This window comes from Plectropomus leopardus, chromosome 20 (assembly GCF_026936395.1).
Source record: "Plectropomus leopardus strain MGB_pleo_1.0 chromosome 20, ASM2693639v1, whole genome shotgun sequence".
Taxonomy (NCBI): domain Eukaryota; kingdom Metazoa; phylum Chordata; class Actinopteri; order Perciformes; family Serranidae; genus Plectropomus; species Plectropomus leopardus.
The window spans coordinates 26,270,972-26,288,515 of record NC_142195.1 but is presented as its reverse complement, the minus strand read 5'-3'; the positions used below and the strand labels follow the sequence as shown (position 1 = coordinate 26,288,515).

General features: G+C 37.6%; 1 protein-coding gene across 9 annotated transcripts in view; it reads left to right on the top strand.

Moving 5' to 3' along the window:
• The window catches only part of tcf4 (transcription factor 4), a 279,930-nt gene that overhangs the window by 144,049 nt on the left and 118,337 nt on the right, over positions 1-17,544 (top strand). For all 9 annotated transcript variants that reach the window (XM_088071478.1, XM_088071481.1, XM_088071476.1 and 6 more), the window contains one exon: positions 1,329-1,378. In XM_088071478.1, coding sequence (XP_087927604.1) covers positions 1,329-1,378 — 50 coding nt within the window. The remainder of the gene's footprint in view (positions 1-1,328; positions 1,379-17,544) is intronic.

The following is a 17,544-nucleotide window of genomic DNA, read 5'->3' as shown; positions in this document are numbered from 1 at the left end:
CATACACACCAAAAATACACACAAGTGAAAAGGAAGGACTTAAAGGCACAAACTGTCAGAGCAAGACTGAGATCAGCAGGCAAACACGCTGTCTGGGTGCATAGATACTGAATTCATCTCACCGGACTTTAAAAGTGCTGCAGACACACGAGGACAGAAGTTAAACAGGCCGACGTTTTCGTCCTGGATATAATTCATGCAGCTGAGTTCTGGATAAGTTGGAATCTATGTATTGTTTTTCTTGGGAGACCCAAAAATACAGAATTGCAGGAATCCAGCCTGTTTGTAACAAATGCACGCATGATTTTCTCAGAGTCAGTTTATATAAGCACAATATTATCCAAGATAATAAGATACAACAACATGTAAAAAATAAACTTTGTTGTAACTTATAAGAAAGTCAGCACAGGCTGCCTTAAAATTTTAAGTTGACTGAATTTATAAAAGCAAATTTAAGGGAGTCTGTACACTAACTTTTTTAAGTTAAAACAAATAGTTTTTTTTTAATTCTTGGCCTGAATTTCATTATAAATTGTTGATATTTTCTGTATTAGACAGAATTGAAGCAGCATGTCACTATAGTTTGGATGATAGTTTGCATTTATATAGAAAGTTTTTGCAGTGACCTTGGTGAAACATTTTAACCCGCACTGATCCCATTTCAGAGCCGCTGTGTGTTTTCTTTTCTAGAAGGCCGAGCATTGTGCATGGGTGTCCGTGTCTGTGTGTCACCATCCTGTTTGTCCGTGTGTGTTTTGAAAAGGGACTTTAAGCAAGAAAAAAAAAAATACAAGGAAGTCTTTTAGAAAACAGGACAATAGTGGTCGTGGTGTAGCCTTGGTAGCGTTAGCCTTGAGAGGAAACACACACACACACACACACACACACACACACACACACGACGACGACGATGTCGATGACTGCGGGCCAATTTTAAAAAAAAGAAGAAAAAAAATGCTTTCATTTTTCCATCAAAGTCTCACCTTCCCAGTTAATAGAGCGTTCCCTCGCTCCCCTTGAGAGAAACCCTGAAAAATAATATAAACATGTCCTTTTATTAAAGCCAAAAAAAAATCAACCCTGTCCTTTTTGTGTTCTGTCTTTTTATTTCCTGCGTCTTATTGCGTCGCGCCTGTTTGCACTGAAAGCTTTCTTTGTAAACATATCGACGGCGGTGGGAAAAGTGGCCTCGCTTTTCCCTCTTTGGGTGATCGATTAAATTCAAACAAATCAAACCAGAAAGTCCTTTAAGAAGAGAAATAAAAAGCCTCTTGGCCTGTGAAACCCTCATGTATTGTTTTGTGTCTTTTTTCTTCTCTGTCTTTCAGAGGTTCACACAAAAAAAGTGCGGAAGGTCCCTCCCGGCTTGCCATCCTCAGTAAGTGATAACATTTTTATTTATTATTATTTCGGGGGTATTATCGTTGCTTCTGCTGTGTGCCTGATGAAAAGGCTGCTGATGCTCCCGCATGTTTGGAATCGCTGAGCTGGTTTTGTCGGAGAAAAGCTGCACACGTTGCCAGGTTGTGTGAATTTGTCGAGGTGAGGACGATGCCGCTGTTGGAGCCGAGCTGGACACACACACAGCTGTCGGCTTTTTGTTGTCGGTTCCTATTTTTGGGGAATCAGCTGGAAGAGTTTCACGCCAGAATAAATAGAGAAAAAAAAACTCTTTTGTTCTAAATCTGAAGAAATGCAGTCGTATAGAAATGTTTTCTAAATGACTGAAAACACGAAGCTTAAAAACTCAACATAAAAACTGAATAAAATCATGAAGTGGATCAGCTTTGGTTTCCTCAGTTCTGCTTTTATAAATTAATTCATTGATTTATTAGTCAGTGATTAGTTTTGGATCTCTGTGGCGTTTTGGACTCACCTGTCGATGTGCTCTGCTGCTGGTTGGAGCTGTTTTTTGGGGGGGGTTTTTTGTAAAGGTTTGAATGGATGAAAGTCCTAAAAATCATAGAGTGGTGGAAGAAAAGAAGCTGCAAACGTTGCCAGATTTTGTGAGTTTGTGGAGATGCTGCTGCTGTCTGAGCTGGTAACAAACAGCTGTCGGCTTTTTGTTGTCGGTTCCTGTTTTTAGGAATCAGCTGGAAGAGTTTCAGTCCAGAATAGACAATACTGACAAAAAAATACTCTTCTGAATGAAATAAAAAAAATCTAGCAAGTGAAAAAAACATTTAAACGCCCAGTTTTTTAACCTAATGTCACACTAATGTAAAAATACAACACAAATATATATGCAAGTGTTTATTAATGTACTGTGTGTGACCACAATTATTATTTTGTTTGTTTGAGTTTTAGAATATTTTGATTCACATAATAACATCTTGGAAGTGAGTCAAAATAAATATATTTTAATTGGGGGACACAAATGCACCCTGTCTCCACCCAGAGTCTTCACGTATAACAAATACATTAATAAACATGGGATGATGAAATTTAACAATAGAGGACTATTTTAAGGCCTTGAAATTGGCATAAGTTTGCTATAATTTAATAAATCCTGCGATAGTGTTATAAACCATTTATTACATGTGTATATACTTATTATAAATGATAAATATGGAGGCTTAAGTGAAATAAAGTGTTGCTGAAATAAGTTTTTTTTTTTTTTTTTTTAATCTGTCTTTGAAGAAAGAAATCATTCGACCAGTATGCTGATGTAGCCAATTTTTTGATGAATTAGTTAATTTATTTAATAGGTTTTGGGATTTTGGGCATTTTGGACTGAAGCTCTTTCCAGTCTATGCTGGTTGAAGGACTAAACTCAGTTTATTTTGTTCAAGTAAGAAGAAAGATTCATCCTCCAAAAACACAAAACTACTACTGAAAAGCTCCTTTGCACATTTGATTGTTAAAGTTTCTCAGATTTTAAGGATTTGTGGGTGTTGGTCGAACGAAACAAGACATTCAAAGTCGTCACCATTCACCTTTGAGAGCATGTTATAGATGTTTTTTTATCTGGCATTTGATCGACTAAATGATTCATTGAATCAGTGTTAGTTTGAGTCCTAAACAGCAAATATTTGGTTAGAAAACATCACTATCTGATCAGTGATCGTGCTCCTCTTGTACTGCCGCTTGAATTGACCCCAGCTGTGGATGTGAGGCCCGGAGCCCGGCTGGCGTCTGAATCGGGAGCCGAAGCAGCAGGACGTTTTTCTGATGCTTCACATATTTCACTTTTTATTTGCCGTCTTCATGTTACCTGGTGTTGGTGTTCTGCTCGTCTGCTGCTTCGCCTGCAGGATGTAGTTTGTTATCGTTTAATGCAGCTTTAAAAACTGATATGAGTTCCTCGCTTTTTTTGTTGTTACGTCACGTTTTTAAACTTTTTTTGGTTAATTTTGCACATTTTTTTAAGTGTGATGTTTTGGTGAAATTATTTGATCAATCAATAATGATTTTTTTTAAGTCAATTAAGAGGTGAAAATCTAAAATTTTGCTACTCGTAGTGATTATTTTGTGGTTTTTTTTGACTGTGAACTGAATGTATATTTTGTTTGGCGCTGGCAGAAGATGTGTGTATGTCTTTATAATGAAATACGATAATGAAAATAATCTGTAGCAGCAGCTGTGGTGCTCTTTAGATTTATTTCTAATTTTGACTTTGAGGTGTTTTACATGTGGAGAGGTTTTTTTTTTCTTGTTGCTGACCTCATTAATCGCCAGTTAACGACGGCTGAATGTACGGCGTGTCAGCCGCCTCTTTGGCTCGGCGGGAGTCCGCCTTTCTGTGGCCTCGGCCCGCTTTGTTCCCGCTTCCTCCTCTCTTTCCTCCGCCTCGACATCAGCCTGGGGAGCAAGGGGGAGGAGGAGGAGGGAGGAGGAAGGAAGGGAAACAAGGAGAGGAGAGGAAAGGTGTTACAAAAAAAAGAAAAAAGCAGGGAGGAAGCGTGGTTTGTTTGACAGGTCGGTGTTGTTTTTTCATCTTTTGTGTGTGTGAAGTGGAAGGATGAGACGTTTCCTGTGGAGAGAGACAAGATGTCAAACAAAAGGGACTGTTGCTTTATTTTTATATGAATTAACTATTAGAATAAACATTCCAGGGCTGGAAAGTACCTTTATTATAGTACCACGCATTTGTAATCCTCATGTACTTTTTGCTACCTTAAATCTTACAGGTAGAGTCACTGCTTACTTTAATAATTCAGATTTTATATTTATGATTTTGATTTTATTACGATCTCTATTAGCTGATATAGATGAACAAAAGACATGAAAACTACACACTTGCATACACAAAAATAACACAAATAATAATTGTTACTGAAATCATAAAAGTAAAACTAATAATCTTTTGATCTCACAATTATCATGCATTCATGAAATACATATGAAACCATTTGAAAGTACATTTTAATATACACTAAATTAATAAGAACTGCACATAAAGTGAAATCTTAAAAACATATTCCTGCACATAAAAACGTATATATTAAACATGAGATAAAGAACAATCCAACAGTAGCTTCTGGTGGATGCTCTACTCATGAACAGCAGCACTTTGCGCCACTTGCAGCCTTTGTGTTTCTCCATGTTTTGTTCATGCCCTCCGCAACAGCACTTACAAGCGTTTCTCGCTAAATTTAGACTTTTGCTGTGAATCATGAGTTATTTTTATCCTTCGGCAGCAGATTGAGTCACAGCGTAGATAATTTATCCAGTCAGAGCTAATCAGATCAATAGATGAGAGGAGAAGCTAACACAATTAACTGTTAAGTTTCACTGCGCCTGTTGTTCTGCTGCTCCATCTGTGACAACAATACACTCTGCTCTCCGAGAATGTGGTGCAATGCTTTACCAAGTGGCAAATACATTCCAGTTGCAATCCTAATAAAAAGGTCCACCTCCAAAAATGTAAAAATCTAGTCATGGCAGCAGATGTTTTGAGTGTGGCAAGGTGCTAACTGCTTACCTAAACATTCATATGCACTCAAACACCCAATCTTTTGATTAGCGAACAACCCACTCTACCACCTGAGCCACAGCTGCTCTAGATATGTTTATGTATCATGTTGTGACAATCCTATGATTGTGGTTTCACCTATTTAAATGTTGCTAAGGTTACTAAGGCTTCTTTATGCATCCTTTGCATTTTACACAGTGTGTGATTTTAGACAGCATGCTGGCATCGTGGAAGAAAATGAGGTGCAACGTCTAACAGCGTCAGCCTCTCGTGTGACATATAACATACAAGTTGGCAGCACTTTATAAACACCAAAAAAGGCATAAAATGGCAACAGCAATCATTATTTGTTGCTGTTATATGCTGGTTGATGTCATTGTTTCTGAATTTTCAGACATTTTCGGCCACTGATCTCTTTCTCTGAGTTAACTGCTAACTGCTGGCTGCTTTTTAAATCTGCTGCGGTTGGTTGCCAAACATAGTAAGCCATCAAACTGTCACACCCATCCTGCACATGGTCCAGTCATGCGGGTTGTCCTGCAGAAACCATTCTGGTACTTTTATATCTCCTGTGTTGGCTAAAAGGTGAGACAACTCTGTCCCCCTATCTCAGCATCGTGACTTACATACGGAACAGTGAGGCGGCATAATGGCGAGATATTAGCACCTTGAACAGGCAGTGTAAAAGGGACTTTTGTGCCGTACAAGAACGCCACACTACTGTCTGACCAACTTACCGGCACGGTTTTAAAAGTCTGGTGTCGACAGTCACGTGATCCAGGTTTTGGATCTCTGTACTCGCGTTGCCTTCATGTGTGCGGCGCTCTGAGCCGTCTCCTCTCTCCGCTCTAACCCTCTCTGTTTCCACCTCTGTGATGTGAGTAATCCTGCCTGCTTCCTCCCGTTCACATCAAGAGGACGGGAACGAGGAGAGGATCCGCCGCCTGTGAAATGGAGAGGTGGTTTGACTGCAGGAAAATAAATTCGGAGGCACTTTCTGCCTGCTTGTTGGCACGAGTATCAGTTGTGAGAGAGAGCAGAAACTGTACAGAGAGCTTTGTAGCTATATACCTCTTACTTTCTGGAAATTTGTCCAGTTTTTTTTTTAGCTGCTTGAATAGCCAGTCCTGTTGTGTCATGAGTCAGTTTCAGCGCAGAGGTCTTGTTTGGAGCTGTGGCTTTTATTCTGAAAAAGCATTAGATTGCTGACAGGTGTTCATTTTCATAATCACTTCAGTTTTGGGTTTGGTTCCAATGTTTTCAGCTCAAAACTTTGCTCAGGACCAAAATTATTTAAACAACACTCTTTGGACATTATGTTAAAGTTCTGACAATGATAACAGCTTCATTATTCGTTCATGTTTTTGTGTGTATCCAGAGATTTTGTTGGTATATCCAAAGTTAGTGTGTAAATTTTTATTTGCGGATTCACTAACAAATTAAGAAAGATACATATTTGGTATTTTTTAACCAGGAGTGACTAATGGGATCAATTATTTTTTAAATTGGTCCAGTGCAACAATGACAGCGCTGCAGGTGAAACAAGCTGCAATGTAACCACTCCACCATCATTTACATCCACTAAAAGTGCTTGTTTTTGCCACTGACAGGCTCAGATTGTTATTAAGTGTTGGGCGAAATCACTGTATAACAACATGCACTTTAAGTGACCGTGGGAACGCGCCCTGAGTGGTTACAATGCAACGTTTTGGCAATTTGGAAAATGGTTGGTTCCAGATTGAAAAATACTGAAGTTACTCTTGCAGCTATTACACCTTATTGCAGAATCTATCCCAACTTAAAAATAAAAGGAACTATTAGAATGACATTGACCTGTAGACAATAAGTCAAAAAACAATTTCAAATTACATTAAACCTTTTTTTTCATCAAAACCATCCCAGAATATGTCTTATACCACTCACATGTAGTCACACGTAGTATCCCATAGTAACATGTCCTGAAAAAGAAACATGACCTGCCAAGATAAGACGTTACTCTGCCCTCAGCCTGTTTATTATCAGATCAATAGAAAACACTGCATGAATCCTACAATGATGCAGTTATGTTTTTATTGTAGACTGTCTCCTGTCGGCACTCAAAACTGTAGAAGAAAGTCACATATGAGATTCATTGTTAGTGCCTCTCTGCAGAGATTTGAACCTGTAACCCCGTCAGCTGCTCAGATCAGTCCCATAAAGACTCTGCGTTCGGCTGTCTGTTCAGAGACTCCTGCTCTTTTGCTGAATTTTTTTTTTTTTTCTCCCTCGGATGGTCCGGCCTCCAAACCTGCTGCCAACGACGACGAGGCTGAAATGTGTTTTCATTCCTGCTCTCAGCAGCCGACAGAGCTGTTTGTCCTCGACTTTTTTTTTCTTTTCGGAAGAAAATTCAAATCTTTAATCTTTTGATGTGAAGATTTTTATTGTTTATCCTTGACAATTTTATTGAGCTTGAGATCTATATTTTAAAAAAAGATTTTTAGGAAATTTTTGCTTGAGTCTATATAATCTGTGTGTGTGTGTGTGTGTGTGTGTGTGTGTGTGTGTATTGAGCATCAGTGAAGCTGAATCTTTTTTAATGGAAACATTTCAAACATAGTTGTGAAGCGGTGGCGTTAAGTTGGTTTACTGAGTGCTATAGGATCCTAAAATAAAGCTTTAATTGGAAATTTGATATTAACTTAACTGGATACTAAACACTGTAAAATTTAGGACAGATAAGATTCAAATAGCTGTTATATGTAAGATAAACTGTTCACTTACCGTTTTAGTCAAATTATTTCTCTCTGATTTACACTTTTAGCTTTTTATCTGCTTCATTAACTACTTATTAATTTATATCTAAATATTGATATTAGTATTATTTAAGGTGTTGTAAATATAGTATAACAGCGATTGCATTAATTATATACTTATAATATGCATTTTAATAAGCGGTTTACTTTTGATTTACTTTCTGATTGCACACTGAAAGCATTCTTCTTTTTTGCCACAATTGTTAACTTAAAAATATCAACAACAACAAAACAGATAGACAACATAGTAATATTTGGTCAATACAGTAAAAAATACAAAACCAAGGCAGGAATAAGACATGACAAATACTATAAGCCAAACCAGTATCCAGCCCTGAAAGCACTCTTCTAATTTGTATGTCTTTTATCAAACATGTTATATCAGTGAAGTAAGATTTTGTATTTTAAAAACACAGGATGCGAGTTTTTCTGGAAGCAACACCGTTTGAGGGCCACAGAACCCCACTGAGTCAAAAAACCCGTAAAAATCTGTCTGCTTTTCATTAACACGTCACCAGAGATACAATATTTTCATGACACTTAAGTCATGATACAATATTATTACAATTTTAAACATTTTGCAATATGATGAGGTTTGGGATAACTTGTATTATGATTTATTACCTTTTTCAAATGCAAATTATTTCCCCAAAGGAAAATTTTGTCAACATCTGTTTTATATAATAAGATAAAGTCTGATTATCTCACTTCAGTCATGTTTATTGCAGCTAAATGTATTTAGTGGACTGAAAAAGCAATTGATGTTATTATTCTAGGAGGCTACCCGAAGTTTAATTTGTGTTAGTAATATTGATAATTTTTAAAAAATCGATGGTGTCCATGTATCGATACAGTATTGCCAAGCAAAATATCATAATACTGCGCTGTATCGATTTTTTCCCGCATGTATAGTAGTTAAAAAGAGTGTGTTTGTGACATTACGTAAACATTTCACTGGATTTAGGATATAAAATGTATAGATGATGATGATGAAAACCAGTTGATGGGACAGGAGTCCTGAATAAGAAAAAAAAAGAATAAAACAGACTGACTATAAAAAGGGTCAGATGTATAAAGTAGAATTTTCTCGTGCTGTTTTTGAATGATGATGATGAACTCGCCGGACGTCACAGATTTACAGATGATCTAACTTTCTGTGATGTTTTTATGCTGAATGTCACTAAAGACATGAAGTAGTGCACACACACACACACACACACACACACACACATTCAAACACTCTCTCTCTCTCTGTCTGCCCAGCCTGCACCTGCTCTGAGTACAAACACAGCTTCACAGAGGAATGCCTGTAATGTAAGAGTGTGTGTGTGTGTGTGTGTGTGTGTGTGTGTGTGTGTGTGTGTGCATGTGTGTGTGTGATTGTGCGTGGTTCTATGGCAACACACAGTGGCCAAAAACAAAAGTTCTCTTTGTGAGAAAACTGGCTATGGGTAAACAGCCAGAACACACACACACACACACACACACACACACACACACACACACACACACACACACACACACACACACACTTGTACATCCAAAAATGTGAGGACCCTCATTGACATGATTCACACCCAAAACACGAACCCTAAAGGATGGGTTGTAAGTTGCTGGTTGCTGTAATTATCTATGTGCCGTGACAACACTGTAAGAATCCCTCATATGTGGCCACTCCCACGTTTAAGGGGCTTGCTTTTCCATTATGGCTCGCATAACACGCCTACGTTGCCTATGATTGGAAATAATGACAGCTAAGTGTGGTGGCTGCAATAGAAATAAACCTGCTAATGTTTTTAACATCTATCGCCATGCCTCTTGGAATGCTTTAGTTTAGAGCAAATCTGGAAACTTGCCTGATTTTGCTGCCACTGAGCCAAAAATGATCATTTGGTATGGTATGGTATGGTATGGTATGGTATGGTATGGTATGGTATCGTATCATGTGGTATGGTATTGTATGGTGTCCATATTGCATCGCATTCCATTGCATCGTATCGTATTGCATTGCATCGTATCGTATCGTATCATATTACATTGCATCGTATTGTATCATATCGTATCGTATCGTATCATATCGCATCGTATCGTATCGTATCGCATCGCATCGTATCGCATCGTATCGTATCGTATCATATCGTATCATTTATATGCAGCATTGTCTGGTTCCAGTTCTGACTGTAACAGCAAAATTCAAATTATACATCAAATATTAACCAGATATACCACCACGCGGTTGTATTCCTCCAGCCATATTGCACTTACAGTTGACATTCGTGTCTGTGAAATTTTGGATGCTCCACACAGCATATCTATACAAGTGTTGCGTAAACATAACCACATGCAGTGTCATCCCACCATGATGTTGACATCCTGGTAACGGCTTCTTAGAGCGTAATATGTAGACGTGGAGCTCTAATGACAAAAGCGGCAATATGTGACGACTTGGGATGAGAATATATGTTGGTAATTTTATGCATGAAAGTTTTTCAGCCTCATGTGCAACTGAACTTGTCTTACCTTCAGTGCTGCATCCAGTTCTCTTCACTATGTTTTAACCATATCAGAGTGTTATTGTTGTTTAAGATCTCTAACATAAGGAGCACCGACATAGTTATTTGTTTCTGCTTTTTTGCATTTCCACTTCCTCTGATGAATGCAGAAAGATTTTAAGTCTCATTTCGGTGTGTTTAAACTTGTTTCCTTGTTGTTGTGCCGCTGCCCTCCCATATGCTCCAGCTTGTGAACACACTTCATTTAAGGCAAAAAGTCTTGTCTGTTTCCTTTCATCTCTGTTTCACATCCACTGCAGGCGATGGGTCTTTTTCTTTTAATTAATTCATTTCTCTTTTCTCCCCCCCCTTTTCCTCCCAACCCTCCCGTCTCCCTGCGCTGCAAGTTTGTTATTGTTGTTTGTCAAATTTAGTTTGCTGAGTTGATGATTTACTTTGAGAAACAATTAAACGTCACTTGAGAGGAGAGCGTGGGATGTCTTTGTAATCAAAAGGAAATTAGGCATCAGTCGCTAACATTAGCAGGTTGCAGAGTGCCGTCTCGCTGTTGTTTTTCTTTGTTGGTGTTGGGAGTATAACAGCACTTTTTTTCCCGTTAGATATGATTGTTTTAGTTAATTTGCTGTTCGGGCTGATAGAGTCTCCAGTTCGTCCTCAGAGCTTTGCTAATGCTGACTGAAAAGACAATAAACACACACACACACACATACACACACACACACACACACATATATCAAGATTATCCCCAAAAATGATTATAATGACACAGTGAAAATGAAGCTATTAAAGGAAATAGAAATAAAATGATATATCTGTCAGCATGAGCGTGTTTAATGTTAATTGTTAGTCTCTGTAATGCTATTTTCTGCTTTTATTTTCTCTTCCAGTGTCACACACACACACACACACACACACACACACACACACACACACACACACACACACACACACACACACACACTTTGTCTCTCCATGGTGACACACAGTCCACTTATTAGTCTGTGAATGTGACGTGATTTTACCCAGGGAGAGTTAACATGTTTAGATGAACACACATTGAGTATTTCTGTGACACACTTTACACATACTTGATGAAAAGTTTTATTTTATTATAATTTTCATCCTTAATAATGTGGAACCTGCTTACACAGCATTGTTAGTCCTAAATTGTTAATTTCTGCCCAGTTGGATTAACTGGAGGTGATTTTTAAAGGCTGGCGCATCTTTTAAATATTCTTATTATTTGTCAGGATCATCTTGTGTTTCAAAGTTTGTCTTATTGATATCAAGCAGAGTCAAATTTCATCTGACTAAATATAAAATACTTTAGATTGAATGGAAAACTAGAAAAATCCTGATTTTATTTTCTCATCAAAAAGCAAATTTTTGAAATTTACACTGCATCTATTATTATATTATTATTTAAATTCACTTTTTAAAAGACGTTATATTTTCATATAAACTCGGAACATTTGAAAAGAGAAATAAATCTTGAATAAATAATAATAAATGAATAATTGATAAATAATAAATAAATAATTTATACTTAGTTACTCAATATGTTTTTATTATCTTAGATTTAACATTGTTTTCATCATCAAGACAAAAGTAAAATAAATAAAAAAACCCAACTGAATATTTGTAGAGGAACTGGTTTGCAAAATTTCACAATTTTTGTCAATTGTCAGAATAAATGTGACTTCATATCCAAAATGGCACATATCCATGTTGAATACATACTAAGTTAGGTGTCATTTATCTATCAGAATCTCTGAAATTTAGAGAATTTAAGAATTTCATTTAGTATACGAGTGTCTCGTACAGTTAAAGAAGTTTTAAAGCTCCCTGCTTTGCTTTTAAAACTATCAATAATTGTTAGATTTCTCCAGCAAAAGTTTATTTATTATCTTCAACAAATTCAGCGTCAAGCTCAAATGCTGGTTTAATCACTTCATAAAACACAAAATGTACGACAGTCCGTCTTCATTTCATCCTCCTGGTTCAACATTAAATTGAATTGAAAATACTTCATTTAGAATATTTTAAAAAAAATGAAAAATATGTATTTGTGGGGAAAAAAAACAGAATAAACCAATAAATAATGGTGAACATATACAAACATATACATATACATCAATAAGCAACCAGAATTCACATTTCATGTCCTATTTGAATCCATCAATACACACTCAGAGTCGTGATAACATCATTTTCAGTCCTCTAAACAAAAGCAGACTTTTAAAGTGTCTACCAGCAACTTGTGAGAAACCTAATCTTCAAAATGCCAAACAACCATAAAATCACATTTTTTTTTTTACCTGAAGCTCATCATTTAGTATTTTAGTTTTAATCTAGAGGATCCAGAAAGTGAAGAGTCTCATCTTCAGCTCCCTACAAGCTCCACATTTTCCTTTTCTATCAGTCATTTAAAGAAGGAATCCTTTTTTAGTATTCTCAAACCCTGGACTGATTAAATCCTGTCAGCGATCTGACCGGGGCGATGTGCTCCCATCTCTGGCTATTTCCTGCTCCCTCCCTCTCTCTCCCTGCTTCTCTCTCTCTCCTCGGCTCAGATGTGGTTTTGTTTAAAGTCGACAGCATTAATTAAATTAAGCCAGGTCTTGCAGAAGGCACAGTAGGAGAGCCGGCGGTCCCCGGTGGGCCGCGGTGGAGGAGGGATGGGGTTGGTGTGGGGGGGGGTAACGGGGAAGCGGTTTGGTGAGCCATACTGGCCCCTTCAGGCGGCCCCAGGTACCACAGAGGGAGCCACAAACGCTGCCAGTCCGTCAGCTGCCTGTTAACTGTTTCTGCTCCCTACACACTGAAGGCTGACGCTGATCACAAAGAGTTAAAATTTGATGACTTATGATTTTATTTTTTAGACAGCCTCGATTAAATGCTTCTGTGCGCCTGTGGTTTGAGCTGTTTAAAGAAAATCAACTTATTTTGTCTCCAATGACCAGGACTGAAAATCTAATATATGTTTTATCATATATCACATTGTGAGAATATACAGATTCCCTGAAAACTCATTTTCACTCATTTTTAACAAAAGAAAAGAAATAAAATAATATAAAAAAATAATTAATTAATTTAAAAAAAAACCCCACAAATTTCAATAATTAGATAAAAATTATAATTCAGTTATTATTATTATTATTATTATTATTATTATTATTATTATTATTATTATTATTATTAAAAATAAATAAAAAAGTTACAAGAATATTGCCACAAAAAGTGGAATCAACACCCAAAAATAAAACAAACAAGGAAATGACCTATAAATGCACAGGAAAAAATGCATTTATTATATATATATATATTTTTTTTTATATTTTATTCTCTATTATAATTTTAAGTATAAAATGGTTATATGAAATTAGTGTTCTGGATATTTTTCCTATTTTTTTTGATAATTTTCTAATAATCGTCCCTCTTTTTTAAAACTAAGTTTTAGGTAAATAAATCAAAGCAATATTTTCAGGTTTCAAGGGTCAAATAGCTTGTTAAAGATATCTGATCGTAGCACAAGAAAACTGATGTCGATACAGGTTTTGAAGGGTTAAAGTCAGCAGATTGCTGATTTCAAATCATCTGGCTTTGTCCACACAATTTGAAAACACACGACGACCTCACCTCCTTGTGTGTGAAGTGGTGCTGAAAGTGAAGTGTGTATGTGTGTGTGTGTGTGTGTGTGTGTGTGTGTGTGTGTGTGTGTTAGCATGCTGCTCAAATTAGCGGTGTTGTTCTGGGTTTTGGCAGAAGATGAAATAAAAAAGAGCGGTGGGGTAAGAGAGAGTATTCATATGCAGCTTTGACATGCATATGAAAAAAGACAAAGTCCATGTCTGTTTTGTTTGTTTTTGTTTCCCTAAACCTTAATAAACAAAACAATATCATTATTATTTGTCCCATTAAATAGATAGATTGACACGCACAGATGACCATCATATGATGTTTGTCAATCAGAGCTCCAGATATTAAATTACTGGTCACCGTAGCAACGATACATATGCTTCATGCTACAGGTGACAGGTGAAGAGTGAAACAAACGTACTGTGAGTTAAACTGATTGCTAAGGATTCAAACACAGCCATAAGAGCTCATATTAAGAGTCATAATGCACTCTATGTGTTCTGATATAAAACAATAACAGACTCGACAGAGAAAAAGCAGCAACTTGAGTTTATAAAGAAGCCGTTGTCCTGCAGCAGCTTCGGTGTTTATACTAAAGAAACTCAGAGAGGCTTCAGCCAGGGATGACCTCATGGTTTAACTGCCCCTCACACACACACACACACACACACACACACACACACACACACACACACACACACACACACACACACAGACAGCTGTGTGTTCAGCTATCTGGATCCTTCAATGACTCATTCCACTTGACAACGCCGTAGAAATGTCTTTAAAAATATCTGCCCGTCCCTCCCTCCTATACGTCCAGTCAGTTTGATTTTGATCGGAGTAACACAGTAAAAGATGTCTGTGAGTGTGTTGTGCGTGCATGTGTGTGTGTGTGTGTGTGTATAAGCTATTTGCTTGGCTCACGGCCCCGAAATGTCCCACACGGGTGCATTGGGCCGCCATTTTGTGTCAGATGGGAAACTGACTAATTGAATTACAAGGCACTTGTTTGTGTCAACGAGTATGTGTGTACATGTGTGTGCGCACATGTTGTTTGTGCCTCTTTTGGAGAATTTTTAACACAAAAAGAAACATTTTACACATAGAAATATACACACACATATATGTGACTTTCATTAAGACAAAGAAGCACACAGACAGACTCATTTATTGTATAAGTATACACTTTCGTTATACTGTATAACTCTTCCTTAACTCTTCGTGGCTTTGATTCAATAAGGTGCTGAAAAACATATTTTGGAGTATCGGCATGATATCATCACGCAGTTGCTGCGGATTTGTTGGCTGCGCATCCATATTGATAATCTTTTGCACCAACCATGCCGCTGTCCGAGTTGCTGCCATGTGATTGGCTGATTAGATATTTGCATTATTATTATTATTATTTAGTGGTCTAATGCATGCAAATTTACGCCTATTTTTTAAATTCATTTGGTATGAATGCAAGGCAAGTAATGAGGGTTTCCATATGGGAACATGTCTGTGCTTCTGACCAATAACTGCATGAAGTGGGTGTGCTCCTTAGATTGATGGTTTCGGAAACTTTCGGACATATGTTAACTCCACAAGTCCGTTAGCTTTTCCCTGTTTGCTGATGCTGAATTGCAGACTTATGTTTTTACCCACCCTATAGGGACCTTCGTGCTCCTTATATTACATCATAACCGTTAGCGTTTCTACCTGACGCCGTCCAGCAGCGTATCATGCGGACGCGACAGGTTTCTCAACTGGCACCAGCTGTCTGCTTATCACGCCGTTGCAGCAGGTGCCATCCGATGGAACGCCGCAAACTGTTTTGTCCGGCCATATTCTTAGCTGACAGCATGCATGGGTGCATGGGTGCATGGGTGCATCGTGCGGACATGAAAAGTGACTTTTGGCATCAAGAGCTTATACAAAAATCACTACAAAAGTGGTGAAATTTGACGAGAAGGTGCTGGATAGTGAAGCAAGAGTTTGAATAAATTAAAGTTAAACCTCTCTCCGCCAACAGAGCCCGCGTAATGACCTGGCCCGAACACGTCCCTGGCACTTGTGAAGTTGGTCAGTTAGTTGTGGAAATCACCATCTGACCTTTACTTTAGAAAAGTTTTTTTCTTCCCTGACTGCCTCAGTGCTTCAAAGGTTTCTTGTCAATGAAATGACCTCAGTCTGAAGATGTTTGCCGCCTTTCTGTCCTTGTGAGGACATTTGGCTTCTACAAAGACCTTTCTCTCTCTCTCTCTCTCTCTCTCTCTCTCTTTCACACACACACACACACACACACACACACACACACACACACACACACACATATGAATGCCTGCTGCAGATGTGAATGTTCCCTTGTGCATTCCTGAGCCCAAACATTTGGCTGCACTAACAGGCAGCAGAGAGCGGCGCTCTGATTTGCTCCAAGGCTACGATGAATATCACATGTTATCACACACACACACACACACACACACACACACACACACACACACACACACACACACACACACACACACACACACACACACACGCCACAGTCACCCTGTAGTTGTGGTGACAAAACTGCTTTAAGTAGTTGATAATGTGTTAAACATTTCTCAGTTATCCTTCTCGACTGCACAAAATGTTCAATCATGCTTTCGCCTTTTTTTTCTCCTTTAGTTTCATTTCAGGAGTGAAATTATTTTTAATATGAGATTTTTTTTGTTTAGTAGCTGTTACAACTTATTGAAATTTTACACAATAAAATCTTAGTCTAATCTACTAATTATGGGCAGTAATAAGTGAAGATGAAGTTGCGCTGAAAGAAGCTAACATCCAACAAGTTTTCTAAACTGCATGATTCTCTACAGGGTTTGAGTTTCTGACAGTGATGCTCGTGAATGCAACGTTTGTTTTGGGTGGATTTTTTGCAGTTGATCATTAATTGTCAGATGTCAGAGCTTCCCTTAATGCAACACCAAGTAGTGTTTGGAGAGCGGTGCCTGCTGACAGCTAATATGCTGTGTGATTTTTAACATGACAAGCTGTCAAAACCATTTTTCTCGTGGAAAGATTAATTTGCGATCACAGAAAAACAAAATGTGAGAGATATTTGTCAGCACCTACCATTCAGAGTTTTTCACAACTTTTATCAAAGTTTGCAAAAGGTTAAAAGGACTCGGAGAGGTTGCAGTGGTCAGTCCTCTGGTTTACAATCACAATAACACATTATCCTCCACATATATCCTGATCTGATGTATATGTTTGGTGCAGGCAGCTGTTAATGCATACTCTAAATATGGAATAACACATTTACATATACATATTTAAAATTTAAAACAACCTCCACAGTATGAGAGCTAAATGGGAGATGAGGCATTATATGGAAATCACTTTAAGAACTTGCTAAGGAAGAAAAGAAGAGAAATAAGTACAAAAAAATGCAAGAAAGAGGAATATTTGTCAAAATTTTCAGAAAAAAAGCTATATAAAAGATCAGAAAATATCAAAATTAAGTATAAAGGCCAAACAAATACCAAAAAAGAAAGAAAGAAAGAAAGAAAACCTTGTTCTAATAAGAGTGCTGGCTCAACAGAGCCTGTTTCTTAGCCATCTAACACACACACACACACACACACACACACACTTAAAACACACACACACCCTGTCGTGTGGCTGTAATGCATGCTGGTGGTGTGGATTA